The following is a 27,828-nucleotide window of genomic DNA, read 5'->3' as shown; positions in this document are numbered from 1 at the left end:
GTTGCATGAAAAAATAAATTTACTCTAATCATTTACGCTATATTTAAAATTTATACTATTTTTGGGTATTTGTCTCATAAAATTTTTGTAGTAACACCAAATATGGTGTTATTCTATTGAAAAAATAAAAAATAGATTTGAATTTGATGTATGAGATATTATTTAAAAAAGAGTTTTGATGTATGAATGGAGATTAGGTCATGGCTAAGATAAGATCGAATCAAAAATTTAAAAACCAGTCATAATGAAGTCGTGATTTGCTAAGTAGACGTGACGTATACAAATTATTCGAGCAAGCCAATATGGCAGTATATATCTCTTGGCAGAAATCTGTTGCCACTCTCAATATTAGAAATAGGAGTATATATTTACCCCATTTCCTTCCTTTCTCTGGACCAACACTATCCCAGCTTCCAAAATTTCCCCTTTCTGATTGAAGAGTAGCAAGATGCAGAAATTGTTTGCACTCACTTCTTCATTGTCCAGAAGAACCCGCAGTTCCGCAGCTTTTTCCACTTCTCTCCTCTTCGACGACACTCAGAAACAGGTGTTTTCCTTTTCTGCAATTGTTAACATTTGTGTGTATGTGTAGAATATGCCTACTTTTTTGCTGCGCTGGCTTTTCAATTGGATTATGGATTTTTAAAAAAATTGTAGCTCGAATAATGTTGATTGGGCTGTTCTATTGAGTTATATCTTTGTAGATGATCTTCCTTTCGTTAATTAGTGATTGTTTCAATGAGATCTTTTTTTTTTTTCTGAAAACAATTGCTATCAGCCTTCTACTTCTAGTGCGATGAATTAATAGCATGGTTTAGAATTCTGTTTTTACATTTTGTTGCAGATTCTACTCTTAGTATCGTTTTCTCACTCTTCAATGTTGTCTTATATTCGAATTGCCGCTTGATAACCCTTTTATGTTGACAGTTTAAAGAAAGCGTGGCTCAGTTTGCTGAAGAAAACATTGCTCCTCATGCTGCTGAAATAGACAGATCTAATTACTTACCCAAGGTAGTATATGCTTTGGGTTTCTCATGAGCAATGCTACTCAAATTCGTACTAACTTGTCACCTTCTACCTCTTTAGGATGTTAACCTATGGAAATTAATGGGAGATTTTAACCTCCATGGGATCACTGCCCCAGGTACAACCTCTCAATACATTAAATTCTATAACTTTATTTTTCATTGCACTGTGCAATAGTTATTTGCACAACTTTCTTCTCCAAGAATTGGACTTGAAGTTTCTTTGAAATTTTTTAACATTCGCTTCTTTTCTGTCTCTTGTCAGTTTTGTGAATGTCAATCTTCACGTTATTTGTTCAAATTTTTTGAATAAATCCATAGTGCACATATCACATATGTCTGACCTTTTGTTTTATCAATAAATCAATGTACTCTGGTTCTGTATTGTAATTGCTGTATATATAAGGTTATAGGCAAAGGAGTAGAAATTTAGATTGACTGAGATGAGTCTGTTATTTTGACGAATTTCCGACCATCGACAGACGTTATCTTCATTTGAAATTTTAAAAGTAGATTCAGGAAGAAAATTAGCATCTCTGAATTCAAATTATTTTCCTTCAATTTCTTTTGTTTCTTCCTAGGTTCTTATGGAGGAACTTCTCATGGATTTTCTGTCACCATACTTCACTCTTCTGTTTTTCTGTTCATCTTTAAATCTATTCTATAGTTTCTCTTGGAAGAAGCCAAAAAAAGTTATTGTTTTCAGAAAGAGAAGTTTAGTGGAAATCGATTCCTCCAATACAATGATACGTCTGCCATACGTATTTTTGTTCTTATGCTGTCACATATCAGGAACTTCTTGGAGAAGCAAATCAGAATTGTATGAATGAAGCAGCTACTCTTTCTTTTTTCATGTAGCTTTCAAGTTCTTCTTTGTTGAAATGTTCTTCTGTATTTGTACATCAAAACTTGTGATGTATGCTGTCAAATTGTATTTGACATCCTTAAGTGCTACAGAGGAATATGGAGGACTTGGCCTTGGCTATATATACCATTGTATAGCTATGGAGGAAATCAGCCGTGCCTCTGGTTCTGTTGGTCTTTCATATGGTGCACATTCTAACCTATGCATAAATCAATTGGTAACTACTTAAACCTTAAGTTTAACTTACCTTTAACCAGTTATATACCTTTTAAGCTTGTGTAACATTCATGATTTGAAGGTGAGGAATGGGACTCCTGCACAGAAGCAAAAATACTTGCCAAAGGTTTGCCTGCATCTCACTTGTCTGTCTCTATGAACTCTTGTTATTTCATCAAATTAATATTACAAACTAAGTTTAACCTATGGAATGGCAAATCAAATTAATTTCTGTTTGAGGAAAGACAATGTCCTCACTAGCGATACTTTGTTGCTACCCAAGTTTCTACATTCTCCATTATGGGTTTAAGCAGAAGATAGTTCAGAGGATTTGGTTGGTCAAGCTAGTTACCTATATTTCTGCTAATACAATATTGTTACACACTTCTAATATTTTCCTATTCAATTATGCACGATGATACACACCCTGTATTTTCGTTCGTATATGTTCTTACTGACAATAGCTAATTTTCTTTGTAATGTTATTATTCTGATAAAGCTAATAAGCGGGGAGCATGTGGGAGCTCTTGCGATGAGTGAACCTAATGGTAGTTCCTTTGAACCTATATATTTCTTCTTGCTACAAACCATAATTTGTGGGTAACATAATAGTTAATTGTGACTTGTGCTTCTATTTTTTTGAATACTTAGCTGGCTCCGACGTAGTTAGCATGAAATGCAAAGCTGATCGTGCTAAAGGTGGTTACATTCTCAATGGGAACAAGATGTGGTGCACTAATGGTCCTGTTGCCGAGACATTGGTATGTAAATGACAAGCCTTATTTTCGGTGCTTACAACAGCCGGCTTAAGAACTCCATTACTTTGACAAAATACACTAATGAAGATGGGAGAAGATAAAGCATGAAAATCATTACGTGTTAGCATAAATGCCATAGGCACTAGAAGCATTCCTTTTGATATAATATGAGTCTTTGAAAAATGTGATGCCCTAACAGAAAATTCCCAAACAGCCACTTTCTAGGAGGTCTTGACTAAAATTCTGAACTTTGTAATGATAATTAATATACACATTTTCTTGCTAAAGCCTCTCACCGTTGCTAAACCTCGGGAATCAGTATTTAATGCTATATATTTATACTCAATTTGTGTTCTAGCTTTCAGTGACTTTGATTTGCTCATTACTTAGATTGGAGCAGGTTGTTTATGCAAAAACAGATATGGCAGCTCACTCAAAAGGAATCACAGCATTTATCATAGAGAAGGATATGCCTGGGTATGATACTTTTTCTGTTAGTGAAAGTGCCCTGTTGTCAATACCTTGCTTAGGTGAAAAAGTGTAGCTCGATTTAGTAGACTATCAGGCATAGTCTAACCTAGGGTTGCTTCCGAGATGTCCCGATCCAAGAGCTGAAAGAATGTAGTAACATTTTATTCATGCAAGTGAATTTAGGATAAAGCATGTAAATTGGCCATTTCTGCTGAATTTTATGATGCATGGGACATTTTTAGTTTTGGGAGTTGAGAGATGGATAAACTATCTATACTACATGTATATGGGCAATTTAGGAACAAGGGTCCCGACGCACATATATGATGCACTAGATTTAAGGAAGTGGAAATCTACAGTAAAGCAGATTTGGGAGATTCTTCTGTAATTTTAGATTAATCTTAACTGAACATTTTTGTTTCCTAACGTGAATGCAGATTTAGCACCGCCCAGAAACTGGACAAACTTGGAATGCGTGGAAGTGATACGTAAGCAATATTGCTCAAACATCTTGTCTCTGATTATCAATTTTTCTGTTGGCCCTCATCAAGAACTCATAAAAATAATTGCAGATGTGAGCTAGTATTTGAAAATTGCTTTGTTCCTGACGAAAATGTTTTGGGCCTGGAAGGGAAAGGTATTTCAGTTATTTTTTATTTAACAACTATTTGAGCATTCTTTCAGCACCAAACTCGTTTTTTTTTCATTTTCTGTCAGAAACCCGATATTTTACATCTGGGAGGTCTTTGATAGTACTTTGATGCATCAGGAGTTTATGTCATGATGTCGGGGTTAGATCTGGAGAGGCTTGTTTTGGCCGGAGGACCTCTAGGAATCATGCAGGCATGTCTTGATGTTGTTCTTCCCTATGTCAAACAGCGAGAACAATTTGGCCGACCAATTGGGGAATTTCAATTTATACAGGTCAAGATAAGTTTTAGTAAAGCACAATATTCGAGTGGTTCTACAATCCGTTACTGAACATGATATTGTATTAAATGCAGGGAAAGGTTGCTGATATGTACACTTCATTACAGTCTTCAAGGTGGGAGATTTGCATCATGTCGTTATTTACACAATAACGATCATTCGTACAGATACATAACAAATTTCTGTACATCTCAGGTCATATGTATACTCCGTTGCTAGGGACTGTGACAGTGGAATTGTTAACCCAAAGGTCTGCAAACTCTCCTGCTGTGTCTTGGCCGACTAAATTCCTGACTTTGAAGCCCTTTTTTCGAACTCTCTATTAAATTCTTTTGTGCAGGACTGTGCTGGTGTCATACTTTGTGCAGCTGAAAGAGCTACACAAGTTGCTCTTCAGGTAAAAAAGCTCAAGTTCTGTGTGATATACGTCCTCTTAGTCTACATAACTGAACCATGATTCTCGAATAAAGGAGAACTAGTGAGCTGACTTTGTGAGTCGATTCTGCTTCAGGCAATTCAGTGTTTGGGTGGCAATGGCTATGTTAATGAATACCCAACCGGGCGTTTCTTGAGGGATGCCAAATTATATGAGATTGGAGCTGGAACGAGTGAAATTCGAAGAATGATTATTGGCCGTGAGCTCTTTAAGGAACAGTGAGGCTGACTGCCGGTGTTCAGTACTGTGGGCTATGTTAAATTTACGCTGTTCTACTTAGAGAATAATTTTAAATCATTATAATTTATAAAGATTATGTCAACCTAACAACAAGCTTAGAGCATGCGCAGCGGTGGCGTCCGTCGCCACCGCCGTCCGTGCCACCATCCGCCGCTGCTGTGCTCGCGCCGCTGGCACGGCACTGCTCGATGTATCGAGCACGTCCGTGCCAGCGGACGCACACGTGGCGCGCTCCCATTCGTCAACGGCATAGCCGTTGTGTGTAAATATTATTTATTTATTTTTTTTAAAAAAAAATCGGTTTTTTATTAAAAAAACCGATAAAAAAAAAATTCACTTTCCCAAAAAAATATATCCGTTTATAATCGTTTTTTACACCTTTTAAATTTTTTTTATTTTTTTTACCCCAAAAATACACACTTTCATCTATAAATACTCCCAATTTCATCCCAAAAATTCACATCAAACTACACAACTCTCATCATGATTCTCCAATATCCATTCTCATCTCCATTCTCTCATATCCATTTTCATCTTCATTCTCTCATACCCTACAACATCACTATGTCCGGCCAAGACGATAACCCTTCGGGCTCCCACGGTTGGAACCCCGAATGGTTCGGTTCACAACCGTTTCCTAGTCCGGAAACGGAATATTCGGCCTCTCCTCTCACCCAAGATTCGGGCGTTCCGGGTGGCTACCGGCCATACCCAATCGACGATCAAGGTGCCTCCGATGGGCGCTACAGGTGGACACCGGAGCCTAGGCCGCGCCCCTTCCCAAATGCCGACTCCTCCATCTCGCGCCGGTGTCCGCACACGGTACTCACCGGCGGAGATGGAAAGATTGTTCAAGGCGTACTTGGAAATCTCCGAAGATGCGGTGGTTGGAACGAACCAATCCGGCGATCACTTTTGGTGGCGCGTCTCTAGCCGGTACAATGCAAACCGGAAACCGGCCGCCGGGAACGATCGAGCGCAACGAGAGTATGGTGCGCAACTGCATCGGCCGAGCCAACGAAGAAATTGGCAAGTTCAACGGCTATTTCATCCAGGAGTCCCGGAATGCCGGGAGCGGCCGAAGCGAGGTCGACATCATCACCGCCGCGCTGAGCACCTACCAATCCATGAACGGTAAGTCGTTCAAATATCTTAACGTTTGGCAGGAGACGCGGACGCACCCGAAGTATAAGGGAGGCATAACATCCTCCTCTAGCGGCTCCTCCAAACGATCAAGGTCGGTAGCCCTATCCGACTCCGGCTCGGAAGAAGTGGCTAGCCAACTCGCCGGAGCTAACTTGGGTAGCCCCGACGCCGGACCGAGCGGTTCCCAACGCCGCCCCCAAGGAAGGAAGAAGGCGGCGGCCAACCGTCGTCGCGGCTCGACTCCCGAAGCCACTCCCAAAGCCGCTCCGGCTCCCTATGTGCCACCTCCACCCCCGAACAACTCGCTGTGGATGCTCTTAAGCCAACTCAATATGGCCGATAGGTCATCTATGACCCCCACGCAACTTGAAACACACGAGACCATGATAAAAGGTCTCCAAAAACAATTGGGGCTGCTGATCCCGCCGGATGCGTAGTCTTATTAGGAGTTTAATTATGTAATTTTTAATTTTTAGGATTTTAATTATGTATTTTTTAATTTTATTTGTAATTTGTAATATTTATTGTGGTTTTTAAATGAATTTTAATATTATGGAAATGTTTTTGTTTAATTGAATTTTATATTAATTGTGCTCGTCCTTGCGGAAGAGCACAGTTGTGGGTGTTGTGCTCTTGCCAGAGAGCAGGCATAAGTAGTATCGCCCGGGCCCACAACCGTGCCGCTGGCAAGAGCACAGTTGTGGATGCTCTTAGCCTACAAACTGGAAACTGCCTAATTGTTATCCCCCGAATTCAAAAGACATAAAACAGCCGTTTTCTGACATGAACTGAACTACTCTATACCACAATTCACAACACTTGACATCTTCGTAAAAGGTCACTTTATATCTTCTTCATCAAATTGGTTTGGCAAATTATCATCTTTGTGGCTGTAGAGACTTGCATTCGCTTCTTCCATGCCGCCTTCTACAACATCTCCATTTGCATTGCAATCTTCTTTTACCAATCCATAGCTAACCTTCATCTTCCTCCACACCTCTTCCTCACTCACTTGCTCATGTCGTGCCAGATACTTCCTTAGTTCAACTCTCAAGTTACGAATGGGCTACACAAGGAATTCACATCCCAATGAGCTTTGGATTCGAAAACAAGACGCCTTAACATTAAACACAAAACACACCAAAAATAAAAATAAAAATAAAACTCACCTCTGCATTGCAGTCGAAAGCCAGTCCAAACAAAGCAGCAGAGACCCAATGTTTCCCCACAGATTCCGCCAACTTGATCTGAGACAGCCAGTAAGACGCGGTCTCAAGCTTGTCGAACCTACATTTGCTACATTTCTCTGCGCTGTAAAAAGGCGTGGCAACTCTTGGCTTGGCTATGATCGCGTTCAGAGGAGTGTGAGGCTCGGCATTTCCATCATCCGAATTCTTTCGGGGTCCCTTCTCTTGAAAACATACGGTTTTCTTCATCGGCCGAGCCAGGGTCTTCTCCGTTGGCTTTCCAGCCACCAAAATTGGCCTCCGTATGATTGGTGATCGAGTTGCTTGGGTTGGTTTTGTCACTTTTGAAGGCTTCTTTAGCAGCCCTGATGCGGGTTTCGACTTCACCGGCTTCTCGATCACCGTTTTCGTCTTCAAAGGAACGGCAGGGCTTCGGGCAGTTCCAAACACCCGCCTTTCCCTGCAACCAACCAACCAACCGCATAAGAATCCTTCATTTATTCAGTCATTCACTCAGGTATTAAAACAAACACCTTGTAGATGCCAATTTTTTACCTGTGAACGAGCGATCCGCCCTTCGCTTTGATTTTCGGGGGTTCGGAGATTTTCCTTGTGTGTCTTGGTTTGATAGTTTGGGGTCTAACTGTATAAATTTCAAGAAAATTCAGGACAAACTGTTTCAAACTACGCACATGAACCGAAACGAACAGGTAATCGCAAAATAAAGGAAAAACAAAATTGAACCTGGAAACGGAGTGGGATGAGTTTCCATCGCAGCGAAAAGTCAGTTAAAACTGGGACTTAGATTTCTTGAGAATTGAATAAATCTTCCTGATTTAGATTCTTTTCATTTTCTGAAAATTGAAGACAATTATGTTTGAATGAAGAAGAGCGGGAAAAGTCTTAATAAAGCTCCCTAAATCATGGCCAAATGGGCCAATAATTCCTTTTGCCACAAATATGGGCCCAATTTCTTAAAAATACACTGAAAAATAGGCCCGTTAAAATTCCAAAGTCATTAAAATAAACCAATAGATTAAATTGACAAAATAATGATATTATTGTTTTAATATTTCTAAGGTAATTGAATTCATGTAAAAACGAATCTAACAGTATATGATTTGATTTGATTGTATAAGATCTTTCTCGGTAGACTGACTGATTAAACTTTAAAGCATGTTGATGACTGCTTAAGTAGTTAAAAGTCAAAACAAAAAAAAGACAACTCGACCTAAAAATGTTAAAAAAGAAAAGAAAAGGAAAATGCGAATTGAGCAGCACAATCCACAAATCAAAAAACAAAGGTAAAGTATATCAACTTACGTAGAGTCTTGAAGTTGAAGTCAGCATATTCTGCGTTGATGGGATTAGGGACTACATATAATAACCCACTTGTGATTCAACTTGCAATATCCTTGTTCATATATATTAGTCATATATCATATGGAGTATATTATTTATTTTCATATATTCTCTTCATTATTTTTGCATGTAAGATTGTAAATTGAACTAATCCATTTGATTGGTACAAAAATATGGCCGGGAAAAGGATGATGAAGTTTTCGAACTAACAAGTCCCCAGATTTGCAAATTTAAGGATTTGAATTATAAAACATTATTCTGCTAGTCCTAGTCAAACATTTCGAACCAGTATACTTAAGCTGTTACGCAGATTAATTATCATCAAAACTCTACAAAAAACATTTATAAATTGTATACTAGTAGTAGTACTATTAATTTAAGTTATACAATTATATATACATCACAAATACCAAGAAATTGAATACAAATTTCTTAGACATCAACATTCCCACTATAAAGAATATTGCTACCATTAGTTTCGACGTAACATCCATATTTTCTTAACTCATTATGTGTATATAGCATTTATGAATTAGTCAGCAGTGTCCGGCGCTAATATAAGAAATACTACTCCACGTATGTCGATCGGTTTATCATGACATTCTCCAAAGCACTAAATGTCCATCAATGAGTAAATGTTTAAATCAAATTATATTACACACTGTTCAGTGTTACATAAATAACATATACTGTACTTCTATATACTATTTAGGTGTACGTGTTAGTTTGTTAGTGATGATGTGGCGAATTTTTGATGGGAATAAATGCAAGTAATAAATGATCACAACACGGGAAATTACGTGGTTCGATTTACTGAGGTAAATCTACGTCCACGGGAAGAAGAGAGGGCAAATTTGTATTGCTTGGTCTCGCTTACAGATTACAATACTGATTTGCTATAAGATTCAGGATCTAGAGAGCTTAACCCTGGTCTATCTGATCTAAGTTCTATTTATACATTCGAACTAAGATCGTGGTTTGCAGCCCTGGTAGTGGGGTTGATAACTGCTTAATACCACTAAATAGATCGTGGGTGTAATGGAGGTCGTGGAGATCCTGCATGGGTCCACTATCTCCTTGTTCGGTCGAATACTGAGACCGAACTGCTGAACTTTGCCGATCAGCTTTTGCCGATCTGAGAGTTGAGCTCGATTGGTCGGCTTTTACCGAGCTATAGGCTGTGACCGGACTCTTTGGTTGTGCCGATCTCAGATCAGCTTTTGCCGATCTGAGAGTTGAGCTCGATTGGTCGACTTTTACCGAGCTATAGGCTATGACCGAACTCTTTGGTTGTGCCGAACTGATACTCTTTCTTGGGTTTTGGGCTGATGGGCCGTCACTGCTATTGGGCTCGCAATTATTGTTTAGTTGTTTAGTCCGTATCCCATCACCACCCCCCCGAAAAGCGAAGTGAATCACTTCGGCATTTTGGATAAGTGTAAGGGGGAGGCTGACGTCAGGGGACGTGCTCCGCACGTGTCTGCATTAAATGTGACAGCAAATCCGGCCAGAGAATCCGGAAAAAGTGGGATTTGAAACGGTGCGACGAATTTGAAATGCCTTTGCGAATCCGATAAATATTTCCTTTCTTCATCATTGGAAACACTTTTGCGATTATTTCTTCTGTATTCTCTCCCTTTTTCGAAAAATTTTCTTCCGCTTCTTCAAGACTTTCTTCAGACTTTCGACCATCAGAGAGTAAGAATCATGTCTTCTTCTTCTGAATCTGTTTCTGAATCAGGTAGCGGTAGGAAGGGGGGTAAGGGGTCTTCTGGCCGGAAGAAGTCCGGGGAGAAGACGGTAGAATATTTTCTGAGCATTTTGAGTAAGGATACTGTGATATCCTTACACGGAAAATATTTTCTACCTGGGGGTTTAGTGGTAATTCCCTACGACCTTCATAGGGCTGATTCGCCGCCGGAGGGTTACGCCACCGTTTACGAAGCCTGCTTGGAATGCGGGCTTCGTTTCCCTCTTCCCCCTGCCTTTGTAGAGCTTCTTGATTTTTTTCAACTCCCTTTAGGTCAAGTGACTCCGAATTCTTGGAGGCACTTATCGGCCTTTGCTGCCGAACTGCGTAGATTAGGAAAGGATCTGTCTCTGAGGGCAATCCTTAATTTCTTTCAGTTTAAGAGGAAGGGATCCTGGTTTTACTTGATCCCTTTACAGCCCTTTAGAGCCTTTTGTAAAACCAAATGGCCGAAATGGCAAAATCGTTTCTTTTTTTACAATAGGACAGCGGCTCCGGGCTTTCCCTGGAGAGGGCCGAAGTCCGTAATTCCTCATCCTCGGTTAGAACCGTTGAACGAGCTCGAGGGCGAGCTCAATAAGATTCCTATGATTAGGAAACAGTACTCGGAATCTGAGCTCGTCAAGGGTGACTTCGTGTTCGATATCTCGTCTTCGGACGAAGAGACTGAGGGTGAGGATTTCTTTTTTATGCTTTACTGCTTTAACGACGAAGACTAACCTTGTTTTCTTGCTTTTTGGCAGTGAACATGCTAAACAAGCTCGGTCGCAAATCCTCCGAATCTAATGAGCCGGAGAGACAGAAAGCCACCGGCTCGGCGTCTGATGCCGAGAAGAATCCGAAAAGGCAGAAGACCTCTTCTTCGGATCCAAAAAAGCCGGAGTCGACTTCGGCAAAGGGGAAGGGGAAGATTCAGAAACCCCCAAGAGCGCCGGAGAAAGACATTGTCTTGGCGGCCCCTTCGGAACATGTCTGTGAGCCTTTTGCATGGCCAACGGACTTTGTAGAGGTGAATTCTCTTCTTGATTTTCTGGCCTTGCTTTTTTCCTATATTTTTTGTGGCCCCTCTGTTGACTTTTTCCTTTTTCCATTTTCAGAGGAACAATATGCTCTCCAAGCTCGTCGCCGTTGAACTCTCCAAAGCGTCCAACGATTATGCTGAGATGCAGAGGAAGTTGAATGCTGCTCGTCACCAGGCCGAACAGGCTCGGGCAGACTTTGAGAAGGCAAGGGCCGCTAGGATCTCGGCTCAGGATGAAGCTCAGCGTGCCAAAAACCAGCTCATCATCCAGAGAGAGCAATCTAAACAGAGGGAGGCTGCCGCCGTGGTTGCTCAGGGGGAGGCTCTCCGTGTTTTCGCGGAGAAGAACTCTTTTTGAGCAATCAATTTTCGGCCTTTATCGGTGATCTGCTGAAATTGATGACCGATAACGCTGAGCAGGGACCCGAAGTCGTCCTGCCGCTGTATGGCCGAGAGATTTCAGCTCGTCTCCAGAGTCTGCCGCTCCTTGAGGAGCTTGCTTCTTCCTCGGTCCTGCTCTCTGCTGAAAGAGTCCGTAACTGCCGCGCTGACCGGGACGAGAACATGGAGGCCATCTTTGCCTCCTTGGGACCTGTTTCACCCGCTTCAATCTTTAACGAAGAGGGTGGGCAGGAAAACGAGGCCGGCAAGGAGACCGAGCAGACGGATCAGCAGGCCGGCGACGGGCATGCCGAGCAGGAGGTGCAGCAGATCGGCGATGGGGGCACCGAGCAGGCTGGAGGGAGTAGGGAGGCCGAGGCTGAAGCCGAAGTAGACAAGGAGAAGGAGGCTGAAACCCACAGAGGAGCCGGAGACGAAACTGGCGGAGTATGATTTCGTCTCCCTTCTCTTAGTTTAGTTTCTTTCTCTCCTTGTAAAATGGCCTTGAAGCCCTCCTTGTGTAAAAAATTTTTCTTGTGAATGAAAAAATTCTTCTTTCTACACTCGTGTCTTCTTTATAGCTTTTCGTAATCTCTTTTACTCCTGTTGTGGTTTACTGCCTGCTCGGTAAACTGAAATGCCGAACTGACATAGCTGCTTTGTATTCTTAACTCTAAGGAGCTGGAGGTACTTCACTGGAAGCGGCTATACTCTTCGGCTTTAAACGAAGCTGAGAAAAAAGCCATAGATGACCAGGTGAAGTATGACGAACTCTTGGCTCGGTTAGTGGAGCTGGAGTCCAACAATAAGGACTTAAAGTCCATAAAGAAAGATCTGGAGGCCGAGCTGAACACTGTCATCGCTGAGAGGACTGCATATGAGGATTTCATCTGCGGGCGCGGGGGAATGACCATATCTGAAGTTCAGAATCAAGTTGATGAACTGTGGGAGGAGCTTCATGTACTCCGGAAGAACAATGCGCTGGAGAGCTCGGCTTGCCAACAAGTTGTGAAGTCATTGCGGCGCTTGGCTTCTCGGTACGACATCATTCTTTCCCGGCGTCCCTCAATCGAGAGATTCCTTAGGCGTTTCCCGCCAACAGATGCTCACACTCCAACTCAAACCTCTAATCCACTTGCTCAAGATTCTACTCCAAACCAACAACGGACTCAGGATGAACCGGAAACGTCAAGACGAGAACGTACTCCAAGTCAGCAACGGACTCCGGAGCAACCGGAAATGTCAAGACGAGAACGCCCTGAAGTTCGTAGAGGAGTTGTGATTATGAGTGAGCAAGATCAGCGGATGCTTCGTGAAGAGACTCTTCGCCGCCGAGGTGCTAGAACTTCCCGGACTCAGGGAAGGGGCGGTAGGTCGATCAGAGCATCTCGTCGACCTACTTATTCTTCAACTGTTCGGAACACCCGAACTCAGCATCATGAGGATTTTTTGGATAGGTGGCTCAACTTTAGCAACCGTGGACAGTAGAATAGTCCTTTGTAATGGTGTAACGCCTTCTCGTAGGGCAGCGAAATTGTATGCCGAACAAGACTTAATAAATGAAATATTTTCATTTCGCTTCTATCACTGCGTATTTACAGTTCAGCGATTTTTTATTTCATTTATTGTACTCGTCCGCGGTCTTATGAAGAAAACTCTTCTTTGGCCGGACTCGTCCTCAGTCTTATGAAGAAAACTCTTCTTTGACCGGACTCGTCTTCGGTCTTATGAAGAAAACTCTTCTTTGACCGGACTTAGTTTGTGTCCTTATTTGGCGAGTTTTATCGCTTGGATTGGACTTTCCCTTTGTGTCCTAATTTGGCGAGTTTTATCGCTTGGATTGGACTTTCCTTTTGTGTCCTAATTTGGCGAGTTTTATCGCTTGGATTGGACTTTCCCTGGTTGACCGAAGTGGTTTTCGGCTTATTGCAGTCCGTTTTAGACGAACTGCTTGTTTCTTAAGCTGGATTGTGGTCTTGTATCTTCCTTAGAAGCTTGGACTCACAATTGTCTTTAATACATGATCTAAAAAGGGGATCAGCCTTTAAAGATCAATATACCTCAGTAATATTTATAAGAGACAAAACGCACATAGAGACTAAACGCACATAAAGACAAATAAAAAAGACGAAAAAGATTTTAAACTTTTATAAAACGACCAGCATAAAGGACAAATAGAAACATGAAAGCACATATCCCTAGGACCGAACTAGATACAAGACTGACCGGACCTTGTCTCTTACAAATGGAACTTCTTGAGGTTGGAAATATGCCATGTTCGGGGTACTTGTTCTCCTGACATGTGAGTCAATTTATAAGACCCTTTTCCCAGGACTTCTGACACCCGATACGGACCTTCCCATGTGGGTTCAAGTTTGCCCAGCTTTTCTGCTCGGCTTACTTCATTGTTTCTCAATACGAGATCTCCCACTTGAAACTGCAGCTTTTTCACCCTTTGGTTATAATACCGGGTTACTTGCTCCTTGTACTTGGCTGCTTTTATGCAGGCCAGTTCTCTTCTTTCTTCGGCAAGATCTAGTTCGGCTCTCAGTCCGTCATCATTCAGTTCTGTTGAGAAATTGAGTGTTCGGGGGCTGGGTATGCCGATCTCAACCGGAATTACGGCTTCAGTGCCGTACACTAGACTGTACGGAGTTTCACCGTTGGAGGTTTTTGGTGTAGTTCGGTAAGACCATAGGACTTGAGGAAGATTTTCTACCCATTGTCCTTTGGCTTGTTCTAACCGAGCTTTTAATCCTTTCACCAAAATACGGTTTGTTACTTCCGTTTGTCCGTTTGCTTGTGGGTGAGAGACCGAAGTGAACCGCTGTTGAATATTCAACTCTTGGCACCAATTCTTGAATGTCTTGTCGGTGAACTGAGTCCCATTATCCGAAATGAGGATATGGGGTATGCCAAATCGGCAAACTATGTTCTTCCAAACAAAATCCAATGCCTTCGAGCTCGTTATCGTAGCTAATGGTTCAGCCTCCACCCACTTTGTGAAGTAGTCCACGGCAACGATCAAGAATTTCATTTGCCGAGGAGCTTGTGGTAGTGGTCCTACTATGTTTATGCCCCATTGCATAAAAGGCCAAGGGCTTTGCATAGCACATAGATCGGTCTGCGGCATCCTTGGGATATATGCATGGATTTGGCACTTCGTACATTTCTTAACGAGCTGTACTGCTTCTTGTACCAAAGTTGGCCAATAATATCCTCATCTCAGAACTTTTTTAGCTAAAGCTCTAGCTCCGATGTGGCTGCCGCACGATCCTTCATGAACTTCTCTAAGGATGTAGTCCGTCTCTTCTGGTCCTACACATCGCAATAACGGTTGAAGGTAGGACTTTCTATATAGGACTCCTTCATGAAGTTCATACCGAAGTGCTCGGCATGTGATTTTCCGAGCTTCTCTCTTATCCTCGGGCAGTTGTCCTTGATCTAGATACTTTGATATTGGCGTCATCCAGTTCGGCGAGCTGGTTACTGAAAGTACCTCAGCATCATCAATGCTTCTGTGCGGTAATTCCTCCACTTTTGAGCTCGGATATGAGGCTAACTTGCTTAAAGTATCTGCTCGGCCATTTTCCGCTCTGGGAATGCGGATTATCCGAAAATAAGAGAAACTTCGGCTAATGCTTTGCGCTTTGTCCAAGTATTTTTTCATCCTTTCATCTCGGGCTTCACTTGTACCCAACATGTGATTCACTATGACTTGTGAATCACAATGGATTTTGAGAGATTTGATAAATAGACTTTGCGCTAACCGAAGTCCGGCAAGAAGGGCTTCGTATTCGGCTTCGTTATTAGTGGTTGGGAATAAGAACCGAAGTGAATAAGTTACCTCGTGTCCGTCGGGAGCGATAAGTAGAATACCAGCTCCACTTCCCGTCTTATTCGAAGCTCCATCTACGAATCCAATCCAACAGTCCGGCGGCTCTACTTCGGGTTCCTGGGGCTGTGTTGGTTCATCATTGGTAGGGCTTTTCTGTTCGGCAATAATAGGGATTGCTTGATCGAACTTTGCCTCTACCAGAAAATCTGCCAAGGCTTGTCCCTTGATGGCTTTCCGAGGTAGATATTCTATTGAATGTTCTCCCAACTCTATGGCCCACTTGGCAATTCTGCCTGATGCTTCAGGCTTAGTCAAAACTTGCCGAAGTGGAAGATCGGTTAAGACGCATACCTTGTGAGCATAGAAATATGGCCGCAGTCTCCTTGCTGCATTTACTAATGCCAGAGCAATTTTTTCCAGAGGTTGATACCTTGTTTCGGGACCTCTTAATGCTCGGCTTGTAAAGTAGATAGGACGCTGCTTTAGGCCTTCTTATCGTACAAGTACTGCGCTAATGGTTTGATCTGATGCCGCTAAATATAAGAATATCACTTCGGCATCTGTTGGAGCAGAGAGAATAGGGAGTTCGGCTAAATAACTTTTGAGTTCGTCAAAAGCCTTTTTCTGTTCGGCTCCCCACTCAAACTTTGGTGCCTTCTTCAAAACATTGAAGAACGGCAGTTGCTTTTCGGCTGCTTGGGAAAGGAATCTATTCAGTGCGGCTAGACATCCAGTTAGCCTTTGCACATCATGTATGGACTTCGGCATTGCCATGTTCTGAACAACTTGAACCTTTAGGGGATTTGCCTTGAGTCCGTCCTTTGAAACCCAACAACCCAGAAACTTTCCCGAATCTACCAAAAAGGTACATTTTTGGGGATTGAGTTTGAGGTTGGCTTTTTTGAGCACGTCGAGAGTTGATTTGAGATTGTCTTCGTAATCCGAAGTGCTTCTACTTTTAACAACTATGTCGTCAACATAGACTTCAACCTCTTTTCCGATCAGGTGCCGAAATAGCTTGTCTACCATCCTTTGATATGTGGCCCCGACATTCTTTAAACCGAATGGCATCTTTTTATAAGCAAAAATGCCGAAGTCAGTAATGAAAGCCGTTTTTGAAGCATCATTCTCATCCATTAAAACTTGGTGGTATCCTTTATACAAATCAAGAAAATAGAAAATTTCGAAGCCTATCAAAGCTTCTACTTTTTTATCTATGTTCGGAAGGGGGTAGCAATCTTTAGGACAGTGCTTATTTAGATCGGTAAAATCTATGCACATCCGCCATCCTTCTTTTTTCTTGATCATCACAGGATTGGCCACCCAAGAAGGATATTTTACTTCAAATAATACATCCGCTTTCAGTAATTGGCGGACTTCGTCATGGATGACTTGATTTCTTTCTGCCGCAAAGAGTCTTTGCTTCTGTTTTATAGGCCGGACTGAGGGATCAATATTTAACCGATGTGTAATTACCTCGGAAGACACTCCGGTCATGTCCAACGGAGACCACGCAAAGACATCTTTGTACTCTTTGAGGAGCTGGATGGTCTTTTCCCGGAGCAGAGGTGTTCCCGCGAAACCGATCTTGACCGTTCTGGATGGATCATCTTCGTATAACTGAACTGTCATCGAGTTCGGCTCCGGTGTGACTTCGGTCATTTCTCCTGCCTCTGACTCCGGCTGCTGTGATTGCTATGCTTGATGGTGCCGATCTGATTGCTCGGCACTTTTAAGCGCAATCTGCAAACATTCTTTTGCTCTCTTTTGATCACCTCGGATGACTGCAATCCCTCCTTTAGTGGGGATCTTGATTGTGAGGTGATAAGTAGAGCAAATGGTCCGAACTGTGTTGAGCCAGTCTCTTCCCAGGATGATGTTATACGGGGACCGAGCTTTTACCACAAAAAACTCGATCATCGTACTGGAGCTAGTAGGCGCTCTTCCCACCGTAATCGGAAGGCTGATAGTACCTTCAGGGCGGGTGTCTTCCTGGGCGAAACTTTTCAGAGGAAGTGGGGCCGGACTGAGCCGAGCTGGATCCACTTCCAGTTTATCAAAACATTCTTTAAAAAGAATGCTAACCGACGCTCCTGTATCCACAAACACTCTGTGGATCAGTTTGTTTGCCTCTCCGGCCTGAATGACAATCGCGTCTTGATGAGGAGAAATGGCCGGGACGGGATCTGCATCTGAAAACGTGATTACTTCCTCCTTCTTCAGCCTTTTATGCATAGGCTCCTCTCGATTGACGCCTCTGCGTTCTGCTTTTAGAGACGACTTAGTCTTCCCGGCTGGGAGAGCGTCAATAGTCTGGATTACTCCGTCATATTGCGGCTCGTCATCGTCTTCGGGATCCTGTTGCCTTTTAGGATCCTGAGGAGCGCAGTTCGCACCTCTCTGTTTCTTATTCTTCTTCGGCAGCTTGCTTTGGTATTTTTTTAACGTCCCTGCTTTCACAAGAACATCAATACCTGCTGCCAAATTTCGGCACTCCTCGGTATCGTGACCGTGGTCTTGATGGTAGGAGCAGTACGTATCCTGACTTCGGCGCGTGGCTGATTTCGTCATCCGCTTTGGTTTTTCGAACATATCAGAATACAGTTCGAAAATTTCCGCTCTCGACTTGTTCAATGGTACGAACTGAGCGGGCGGTTTCTCAAGATCGAGACGTGGTCCCAATCTGCCTTGTACCGGTGCCCTTTGAATTCTTTCAAAAGGAGTTCGGCGAGGAAGCCCCTGATCGCTATGATCGGGCTTCTTTTTGTCTCCTCTGGATGAGCTGTCTAAAGACCGTTTTCGACGGTCTGCCTCATCGGCACGAGAAAACTGGTCCGCAATGTCCCACATCTCTTGAGCTGTTTGCGGACTGCACTCAACGAGCTTTCTGTAGAGAGCTCCGGGCAGAATTCCATTTTGGAATGCCGAAATGACAAGTAGATCATTGAGATCATCTACTTGTAGGCATTCCTTGTGGAATCTCGTCATGAAGTCGCTAATTTTTTCATCGCGACCTTGACGTATAGAAAGCAGCTGAGCCGAAGTGATTCGGGCTTCCGCTTTCTGGAAGAATCTCCTGTGAAAAGCATCCATTAGATCTCTGTAAGATCTAATGCTCCCTTGAGGGAGGCTGTCAAACCACCTTCTTGCGTTCCCGATAAGCAGCTCGGGAAACAGCTTACACATGTGAACCTCATTGAGACCTTGGTTCGCCATATTATACTGATAGCGTCCCAGGAAATCATGAGGATCCACTAACCCGTCATAAGTCATTGACGGAGTTCGGTAATTCTGTGGCAATGGAGTTCTGGTGATATCATCCGAGAATGGAGTCTTCAGCGCTCCATACATAGCGAATCCGACATCTCTCCGGTATGGTGGAGATGGAGTTCTCCTGTGATTTCGGTAACAAGGAGGAGAAGGAACATGTCGGTGGTGAGGATTCTTTCTCCTGGAAGGTGCGACACTACTGCGGTAGTGACTTTCATGTCTGGAGGGGGAGGGAGAATCCGCTGTTTTCTTCTCCGGCTTCTGGCTCTTTTGCAGGAATGTTAGGAACTCATCCTGCTTCTCAGCCAAGAACAACTTGACAGCCTCATTCAAAGCGAGCTGCTGGGGAGGCTCGGTGCGATGACTTTTGAGTGGTTTGTTCCTTCACCGTGAGAACTGGAGGCAGATTTCTCCCGAGGCTGTTTTCCAGACCTATGGACTGGACTAGCTTCCTCACCTTCATCACGGACGGAAGTATGGGTATTATGTGATCTGGTACGCATTTTTTTTTTGGTAGAAAAGGATCAAAAACTCGCTTTTATCACAGTTTTGGTTCTCTGTTTCCCACAGACGGCGCCAGTGATGATGTGGCGAATTTTTGATGGGAATAAATGCAAGTAATAAATGATCACAACACGGGAAATTACGTGGTTCGATTTACTGAGGTAAATCTACGTCCACGGGAAGAAGAGAGGGCAAATTTGTATTGCTTGGTCTCGCTTACAGATTACAATACTGATTTGCTATAAGATTCAGGATCTAGAGAGCTTAACCCTGGTCTATCTGATCTAAGTTCTATTTATACATTCGAACTAAGATCGTGGTTTGCAGCCCTGGTAGTGGGGTTGATAACTGCTTAATACCACTAAATAGATCGTGGGTGTAATGGAGGTCGTGGAGATCCTGCATGGGTCCACTATCTCCTTGTTCGGTCGAATACTGAGACCGAACTGCTGAACTTTGCCGATCAGCTTTTGCCGATCTGAGAGTTGAGCTCGATTGGTCGGCTTTTACCGAGCTATAGGCTGTGACCGGACTCTTTGGTTGTGCCGATCTCAGATCAGCTTTTGCCGATCTGAGAGTTGAGCTCGATTGGTCGACTTTTACCGAGCTATAGGCTATGACCGAACTCTTTGGTTGTGCCGAACTGATACTCTTTCTTGGGTTTTGGGCTGATGGGCCGTCACTGCTATTGGGCTCGCAATTATTGTTTAGTTGTTTAGTCCGTATCCCATCAGTTAACATTGTGTTAGAGCCTGTAAACTGTCTTCCTGCTAATGCCGTACTCCTCTGCTGCCTCCATAACTGCCCCTCTTGTGAGCACTCCATCGATGTTGTGCTTCAGTAGGAACTGCACCACCAAGTTCTTCCTACAGCTGCTTAAAAACATTGTTGTTCTTGACCCCTCCTCCATCCCAATGATGAGCTTTTTCTGAGGGAGTATGTAATTTTTCCTCTAGTGGTGTTTTTTTGTTTTATTGAGAGGTTGGTGGAGGTGTAAATGCAGCTGTGAATGTATTTATAGGAGGCTACTGTAAGAGGGAAAATTTGTGTTAAAATTTCCCTCTAAAATGTTAAAGAGGGAAACTTGAATTGTTTTTTGTCACCTCTTGTACGTACTGTAATTAATGTATGGAAGGCAGGTTCTTTGCATCAATTAAAAATTGCAATTAATGTTTTATTTATTCCAGTTTGTTTTTATTTAAAATAGGAATACTTAAATCCAATTAAATTTGGATTTAACACACTGAAATTATGAACATTTGTTCATATAGCTCAATTTTTGCATTCAACCAACAATTTAAGTGGGACCCACATTCCACTATCACACTACATTTATTACACACTCAAACTCTTTCTTAAAACCCGCGCCACTTGTGAATGAGACTCCTATTGCCGGACGGAGGGAGTATAGTTTATTTTTGTTACTATATGTCAACTCAAACAAGGATACATATATAAACACAGTTATTATTATCATTGCCTCAAAACAACAAGATTTTATCTATTTTTAACAGTAAAAAATATCAAACATGTAAACAAAATCAAAGTTTATTTGGGATGTATTATTAATCATCTTAATTGTCGAACCACCGGCATAATTTGAATAGATGGAAGTGACAACTAGTATCATTAAAGGTATAAATAAACCGACACTACATAAAATTTGGAGTATATCTTTGAAGGACACAAAAATAAAGACACAATTACTTGTTTTGAAATTTTTTAAAAATAACAACAATTTAGGATGCAAAAGAAAACGTCCTTAAATTGAGGACAAATTAATTTAGGATGAAAATTACATATATTCAAATTTAAATCTAAATTGGAATACTCCTCATTTGCAATGAAAATATCTTTAATTAGAATGCTTCATCTTTTATAGTGGGACAGATACTTTATTTCAGTAGCTCGGTAAATAGTTATGACCATGACAAATACATCTGCTGCATATTAAAAAATTGAATCTTAATTCTTAAATAATCGACATGGAATTATGGAAAGAAGCTCTCGTAAAAGTTTAGCATTGCGTGGACACTGTTATTACAATAAGAATGTCTTTATGAGACCGATATTTTGGATCTATTGTAATCACGGACTTGATATTCTAGACACACAATATTTTAATTTAGTTTTGCCCTTTGGTGAAAGCAGATAAAACAAGGATTTAATTTAATTAGTTTTAGAGGGATTATACCGAATGCGAGTATATAATAAATTACATTATGACACCGATTGTATATATTACTACTATATTAACACTGAATTTAAAAGAAAAATGAAAAGAGAAGGAAATTTATGTAAGTCAATAATCCAATCATTGAATTAACAAATGCAATGGCTTAGATTCATTTCAGTGAAAATATGATCATACTCAAAGTTTGACTGAGTGGAGTGATCAACGGCAAATTATTTTTCTCACACACACAAAAAAAAATACTACCATTATTATATTTTCGACAATAAAAATCGAAATGAATAAAGAAAGGGCTAAAATCCACTTAAAAAAGGAAAATAGTCAAAGAAATCTAAATTATAAGAAGCTTACAAATTGTTTGATCAAGTCAAGCAATTGGCCAACTCCTTTTCACGCGTCTCTGAAGTCAAAGTCTTCCAATATCACTCCACACTAATTTTCCTTTTCTACCCTTGTAGTTGGATTTATCTTTTTCCAAACATCTACTGTATAAATTTGAGTGAGCACAGATGCATTTCTGACATTCTCCTTCAACAACCTTAATTTAGCTAATGCTACTTGCTTCCATTAGAAATTCCTCATTTTGAAAAGAAAATAATAAGAGTGATCAGCTAATTATTAAACTTTTGAGGAGGATCGACTGCGGAGATTATAGAAAATGGCTGGAGGCGGAGGAAGGAGTCTGGAGCAGACGCCAACATGGGCTGTTGCCGTCGTTTGTTTCATTCTTGTCGCCATCTCCATTGTTATCGAATATATTATCCACTTAATAGCAAAGGTTCATATATTTATACTGCATTAGTACTTTAATTAATTGTTATCATTATGAGCTATAACTGGATAAACATAATGAATTAAATTGACATCAATATAAAATCATGCAATTTTGCAGTGGCTACAATCCAGACATAAAAGAGCTCTATATGAAGCACTGGAGAAGGTCAAATCAGGTATTCGAATTAACAAGAATTTATGACATTTTTATATTTTTTGTTGATATTCTTACAAATTTGACATTTTTGTGATTGTGGTATATATGTACAGAGTTGATGCTGTTGGGGTTTATATCTCTGCTGCTAACAGTGGGACAGGGGCCAATATCAGAAATATGCATATCAGAGGAGGTTGCTGCCACGTGGCACCCATGTAACAAGAAACAAGAGGGTAAGAAGTACCCTTTGGAAAAAATCGATGGCGAGAGCCGTCGCAGACTTCTCATGGATGGCAGCGATGCTGAGAGCTACCGAAGAATCTTGGCTGCTGGCGCACCGGACAAATGCGCGGCCAAGGTGATCAGACTGTTTTGTGGCCTTATTCTCTCCCTCTTTCTCTATATGCATATAAATAATCTTAATGCATGTTAATAATATATATGCAGGGAAAGGTGGCATTTATATCTTCAGATGGTATTCATCAACTGCATATTTTCATATTTGTTTTGGCTATTTTTCACGTCCTCTATTGCATTACCACCCTGGCTTTGGGAAGAGCTAAGGTATGCATCAATTCAAATGTTTTTATCTCGTAATTTTACTAAGTATATTTATTAAATATTAATTTTTGTCTAATTGTTTATGTTGTTTAAGATGAGACGTTGGAAAGCATGGGAAAAAGAAACCAAAACAGTGGAATACCAATTTTCTCACGGTATATATATGCATGTGGTGTATTTATATATAGAGCTCTACCAATGAAAATATTATTGTAGTAGTACTATTTTTTTTTATAATATTTTTCATGAATTGGGCAGATCCAGAGAGATTTAGGTTTGCAAGAGAAACATCATTTGGGAGGAGGCACTTGAGCTTCTGGAGCAAAACGCCACTTCTCTTGTGGAATGTAAGTGATGCTAATTTTCAATATCCACAAATTAATAGTATTATTCCATGTGAATGGTTGGATAATGTCCTTCCATTGATTTGATATCACATAAACTCAATCACGTACAATATAAGTTAGTAACTAAATAGTGGTGTGAAAGAAAATCTGAGTGATGCATAAAATGACGCGTTAGGTAATTACTATATTCGTTAATTACTGGTTGCTACTTGATGCTTGATTGTGATGATCAGTTAGCTAAACTAGTGGGAAACAAATCTGTTACTAAACAATAATTTATCTCATCATTTCTAGCTAGTGAAGTTAGTTCCGATCTACAACAACAATGTAGGACTACCAGTGCCCCCACTCAATTACCTAATTATAGTAGTACTTATTATTTAATAAATTAACTAATAGAATTTTAAATAAACTTTAAATATTCACAATCTATGTGAATATTTAATTTCTATATGAATTACTTGACTCAGTTGTCCAAGAGAATTTATGATTTGTATTGGGTCCATATGTATTTCATTGTAGTGTAGAAAAATCCATATTATACATGTGAATATGATACATTGCTTCAATTATTAAAATACTATTGTCATGTCTGTTTGACTTTTTCCACTATAAAAGTCTTGACATTAATTTATATTAGCTCTATCATTCGATTGACTTGTAACGTAGCTGATCAGTTATTTGGGTAGATATATGGTTGATTCATCGAATTAATTAATGGATAAATACGTCTCCTGAGCACGTGGAAGTTCTCAAGTAATCGGGGTAGGATGATCATTAATTGTATAATCTACGAATATTGACTTATATAAATATATATTATACCATATTATAATAATACATATTTTAAATTTAATCGAAAATAATGCAATGAACGTTAATCATCTAGACCGGTTTTAATGTGTATACATAGTGAATACACTGAATAGTGATAATGAGCCATAAATATCATTTAAAGGCCCGACTAATCATAATTTTAAGAAATGATAAATATAATTTTAAAAATTCATAACAATTTTAGCAATAGCATAACATTGTTTGGATTAAATGAAACGTTGAAAAATATAAAAACATGGTATAATAAAATTAAATAATGAATAATATCTAATTTAAACTAGTAACTATGCAAGAATATTGGTGGTCATGTTGAAATTTGTGCTATCATTATCATCATATTTAGTTAAATAAATCAAACCGGGAACATCGAACACATAAATGTATTATGACTTTTGTAGTATTATTATCTTCTATTACTGTTCAAATTCGAATGGACAAACGGGGATAAACTTATCAATCGTCTATTCCAACTTATTAATTTTGGTGTTTCATTTTCAGGTTTGTTTCTTTAGACAATTTGTAAGATCAGTTCCAAAAGTCGACTATTTGACTTTGCGCCATGGATTTATTATGGTAATCAGAATCGTATCAAATTTATTGTTGATACAGGAATAAAACGTAAATACTATTATTACATTCATATTGAATTTGTTTGTGACGTATCAGGCACATTTAGCACCACAAAGCCATGCTAACTTTGATTTTCAAAAGTACATAAATAGGTCACTTGAAGAGGACTTCAAGGTGGTCGTCGGAATTAGGTTTGTGCTTCATTTATTTAACTATTACTCCTTTAATTTGGTCATTTATTCAAATTCCTAAATCTATAAACTTGTAAATTATAGTTCATATATATTAACTTATTGTGCATGTGTATGATCTCCCCTAACTCATATGTATTTTTATTCTCAGTCCACCCATTTGGTTTCTGGCTGTCCTATTCTTACTTTTCAATACCCATGGTAAGTAAGTAAGTAAGTAAATAAATAAATATACTACATAGGAAAAAATTCCAATTGTAAATCAATTGTTGAGTGATGAGTTTTGCACAAATTAATCTATAATTTAAAGTTAACCATCAAATACCGCAACTGAAACATTAAGCATTGGCGTGCTATTATTTTCAATAACACTTAAACAATTTTTTTTATTTCTTTTATTTATTGTGGACAGGCTGGTATTCTTATCTTTGGCTGCCTTTCCTACCCTTATTCGTAAGTACTCAATATTCTATCGCAAGCAAAAGTCCACCTTCAAATTAATTAAGATGTTGATGCGTCTATTTTTTAGAGTTATCATTAATAGTATGTCTATATAATTAATATGAAGGGTCAAATAATTTAAGAATTTTGAAAAATTGCAGATAATATTGTTGGTGGGGACGAAATTACAAGTGATAATTACAAAAATGGGGCTTAGAATTCAAGAACGCGGCGAAGTGGTGAAGGGTGTTCCAGTAGTTCAACCAGGAGATGACCTTTTTTGGTTCAATCGTCCCCATCTACTTCTTTATCTTATTAATTTTGTGCTTTTTCAGGTATATATAATAATAATAATTCAAAACTGCCAATTTAAAAATTTGAAGAAAATCATGCTAAAATATTAACTGTATATAGTATGATCTAGTCAATATTCAGTTGTATCAGTACTAAATTATGTGGGAAGTAGTATTATTATTAGATGCCGTTGAAGATTATTTAAACTAAAATGGTCTTAGTCTTGTAGAGTTATCTACTGATCAAAGAGTTGCAGTAATTTTTAAGGATTCAATATTGGACTTTGTATGCGTCTTGTTAAGTTAGTATTTAACTCGAACTAATTTGGTTTCACATTGCAGAATGCATTTCAGCTTGCCTTCTTCGCATGGAGCTGGGTAATGCCTATACTCCATCCTATTTTCAATAAGCCTTCTATTTATTTGAATCTAATAAAATTTTAAATTAATAAGCTTATTATAAAGATAAATTTTCTAATTTCATCGTATGCATAAATTCAAAGTCATTCCAAATTAAAATATGTAATAAAAGAAAAGAACTAATCAAAGATCATGACTTCATATAGCAATTAATAAAGATAAATTTATTTAAGTTATTTCATGCAATTTAATAAACTCTGACAAAATATTTCCTCCATCAGTATGAATTCGGGATGAGAACATGTTTCCACGAACATGTAGAGGATATCATCATCAGAATGGCAATGGGGTGAGCCGTATTTCAGTGATGTGGTTACACAATACTAATTTTAAACTTATAGTAATAACTTTATTATATCATCAGGATTCTCATACAGATCCTCTGCAGCTATGTCACACTCCCTCTCTACGCTCTTGTGACCCAGGTAGTACTATATTTATATATCTAAATTATTATCATAAATAATAAAATATGAAGGAGAGTAAAGAAATTAATGGTGCATGACTACTAGATGGGAACAAGTATGAAGCCAACAATATTCAACGACAGAGTAGCGACGGCCCTACGAAACTGGCACCACACGGCGAAGAAGCATGTGAAGCAAAACAAGCATTCGCGAGCGGGGACGCCGACGTCGAGCCAGCCCGTGACGCCGTCTCACGGGTTATCGCCAGTCCACCTCCTCCGCTACCACCCCAGCGAAACGGACAGTCCCCAAATGTCCACAACAAACCCCAATTACTACTACGGAGAGCACAGCGACACCGAGCCCGAGGCCTCCTCGCCCTCCCCGCCTCGAGCGGCCTACATTGATCAGCGCCAACGCGATTACCAACACGAGATCGATATCAGTGTCACGCCAAATGAGTTTTCTTTTGATAAGGCGGCTAGTAATAGTATACGTGAGATTTAAGGACTTCACTCCTACTATTAAAATTGTAAAGTTGGACAGTACGGAATCTTTTTCCTAAGGATTACACTTCGTCACACTTTGTATTTTAGTAGTATTAATTTACTAGCTTACAGTTGTACATCATGTCTTATCTCTTATATATTCCTGCCCATACTCTCATGTTCAATTTCATTTAAGCAGTTTTGTGGCGAGTTTTGTATGATAATGATGTAATTATTTGAACAGACTTTCATCCTTATTAAATTTAAATACAGTTGACACATCAAATGAAAAATACATTCAAATGTAATAAACTTTATATTAATTTAATCATAAAATATCAAAAATCGAACTAGAATTGGTGAGTGAACCGGGCCAATGCAAATTAGCAATAGTGTAAGTGATACAATCCCAACGGAACCGCAGCCTCGGCAGGAACCGGTCGGGGAGCAGAGGCGACAGAGTGTCGAGGATAGGCGGACAAAGGTAGTTCGAGAGGAAGCGTCCATCGCGAAGTCAAAGCCGACGAGGAACGCGAAGCCTCCGAACAGATTCGGCGACTTCGTCGCCAAGTAGCTATTTCCATAATTATCTTTCTTTTATTTTAAGTATTAGTCGAACAATAGCCTTTTATTTTGGAATATTTTATTATTTATTCAGTCGAGCGTAATTATAAGCTCCGTCGGGTTTTCTTGTTGGTTCTTTCCCGATGTTAGGATTAGGTCGAACCAAACCTAGGGTCCGTAGAAT

At 40.1% G+C, this 27,828-nt stretch overlaps 3 protein-coding genes across 3 annotated transcripts; 2 read left to right on the top strand and 1 right to left on the bottom strand.

Annotated features, from left to right (window-relative positions):
• The first annotated feature begins 337 nt into the window (after window positions 1-337).
• Window positions 338-5,023, top strand: LOC121811170 (isovaleryl-CoA dehydrogenase, mitochondrial). The gene is made up of 15 exons (XM_042211968.1): window positions 338-547; window positions 928-1,011; window positions 1,087-1,144; window positions 1,983-2,107; window positions 2,189-2,233; window positions 2,606-2,654; window positions 2,758-2,867; window positions 3,265-3,341; window positions 3,773-3,823; window positions 3,908-3,972; window positions 4,105-4,259; window positions 4,340-4,380; window positions 4,461-4,515; window positions 4,606-4,662; window positions 4,777-5,023. Exons 1-15 carry the CDS (start codon window positions 449-451, stop codon window positions 4,921-4,923), a joined length of 1,218 nt encoding a protein of 405 aa, XP_042067902.1. The 5' UTR covers window positions 338-448; the 3' UTR covers window positions 4,924-5,023.
• Window positions 5,024-6,810: 1,787 nt separating this feature from the next.
• LOC121740960 lies at window positions 6,811-8,134 on the bottom strand. The gene is made up of 4 exons (XM_042133626.1): window positions 8,019-8,134; window positions 7,830-7,917; window positions 7,257-7,734; window positions 6,811-7,153 (listed from the first exon to the last, which is right to left on the bottom strand). The coding sequence occupies exons 1-4, from the start codon at window positions 8,044-8,046 to the stop codon at window positions 6,926-6,928; spliced, it is 822 nt and encodes a 273-aa protein (XP_041989560.1). The 5' UTR covers window positions 8,047-8,134; the 3' UTR covers window positions 6,811-6,925.
• Window positions 8,135-22,079: 13,945 nt separating this feature from the next.
• LOC121742351 (MLO-like protein 12) lies at window positions 22,080-27,225 on the top strand. The gene is made up of 15 exons (XM_042135467.1): window positions 22,080-22,372; window positions 22,487-22,544; window positions 22,639-22,883; window positions 22,973-23,089; window positions 23,181-23,241; window positions 23,345-23,433; window positions 24,769-24,843; window positions 24,937-25,031; window positions 25,183-25,232; window positions 25,444-25,484; window positions 25,634-25,807; window positions 26,108-26,143; window positions 26,407-26,474; window positions 26,550-26,610; window positions 26,698-27,225. Exons 1-15 carry the CDS (start codon window positions 22,253-22,255, stop codon window positions 27,097-27,099), a joined length of 1,692 nt encoding a protein of 563 aa, XP_041991401.1. The 5' UTR covers window positions 22,080-22,252; the 3' UTR covers window positions 27,100-27,225.
• The last annotated feature ends 603 nt before the right edge of the window (window positions 27,226-27,828 follow it).

Source organism: Salvia splendens, chromosome 7, assembly GCF_004379255.2.
Source record: "Salvia splendens isolate huo1 chromosome 7, SspV2, whole genome shotgun sequence".
NCBI classification, from domain to species: domain Eukaryota; kingdom Viridiplantae; phylum Streptophyta; class Magnoliopsida; order Lamiales; family Lamiaceae; genus Salvia; species Salvia splendens.
The sequence above is the reverse complement of the archived record's forward strand: the minus strand, read 5'-3'. Positions and strand labels throughout refer to the sequence as shown.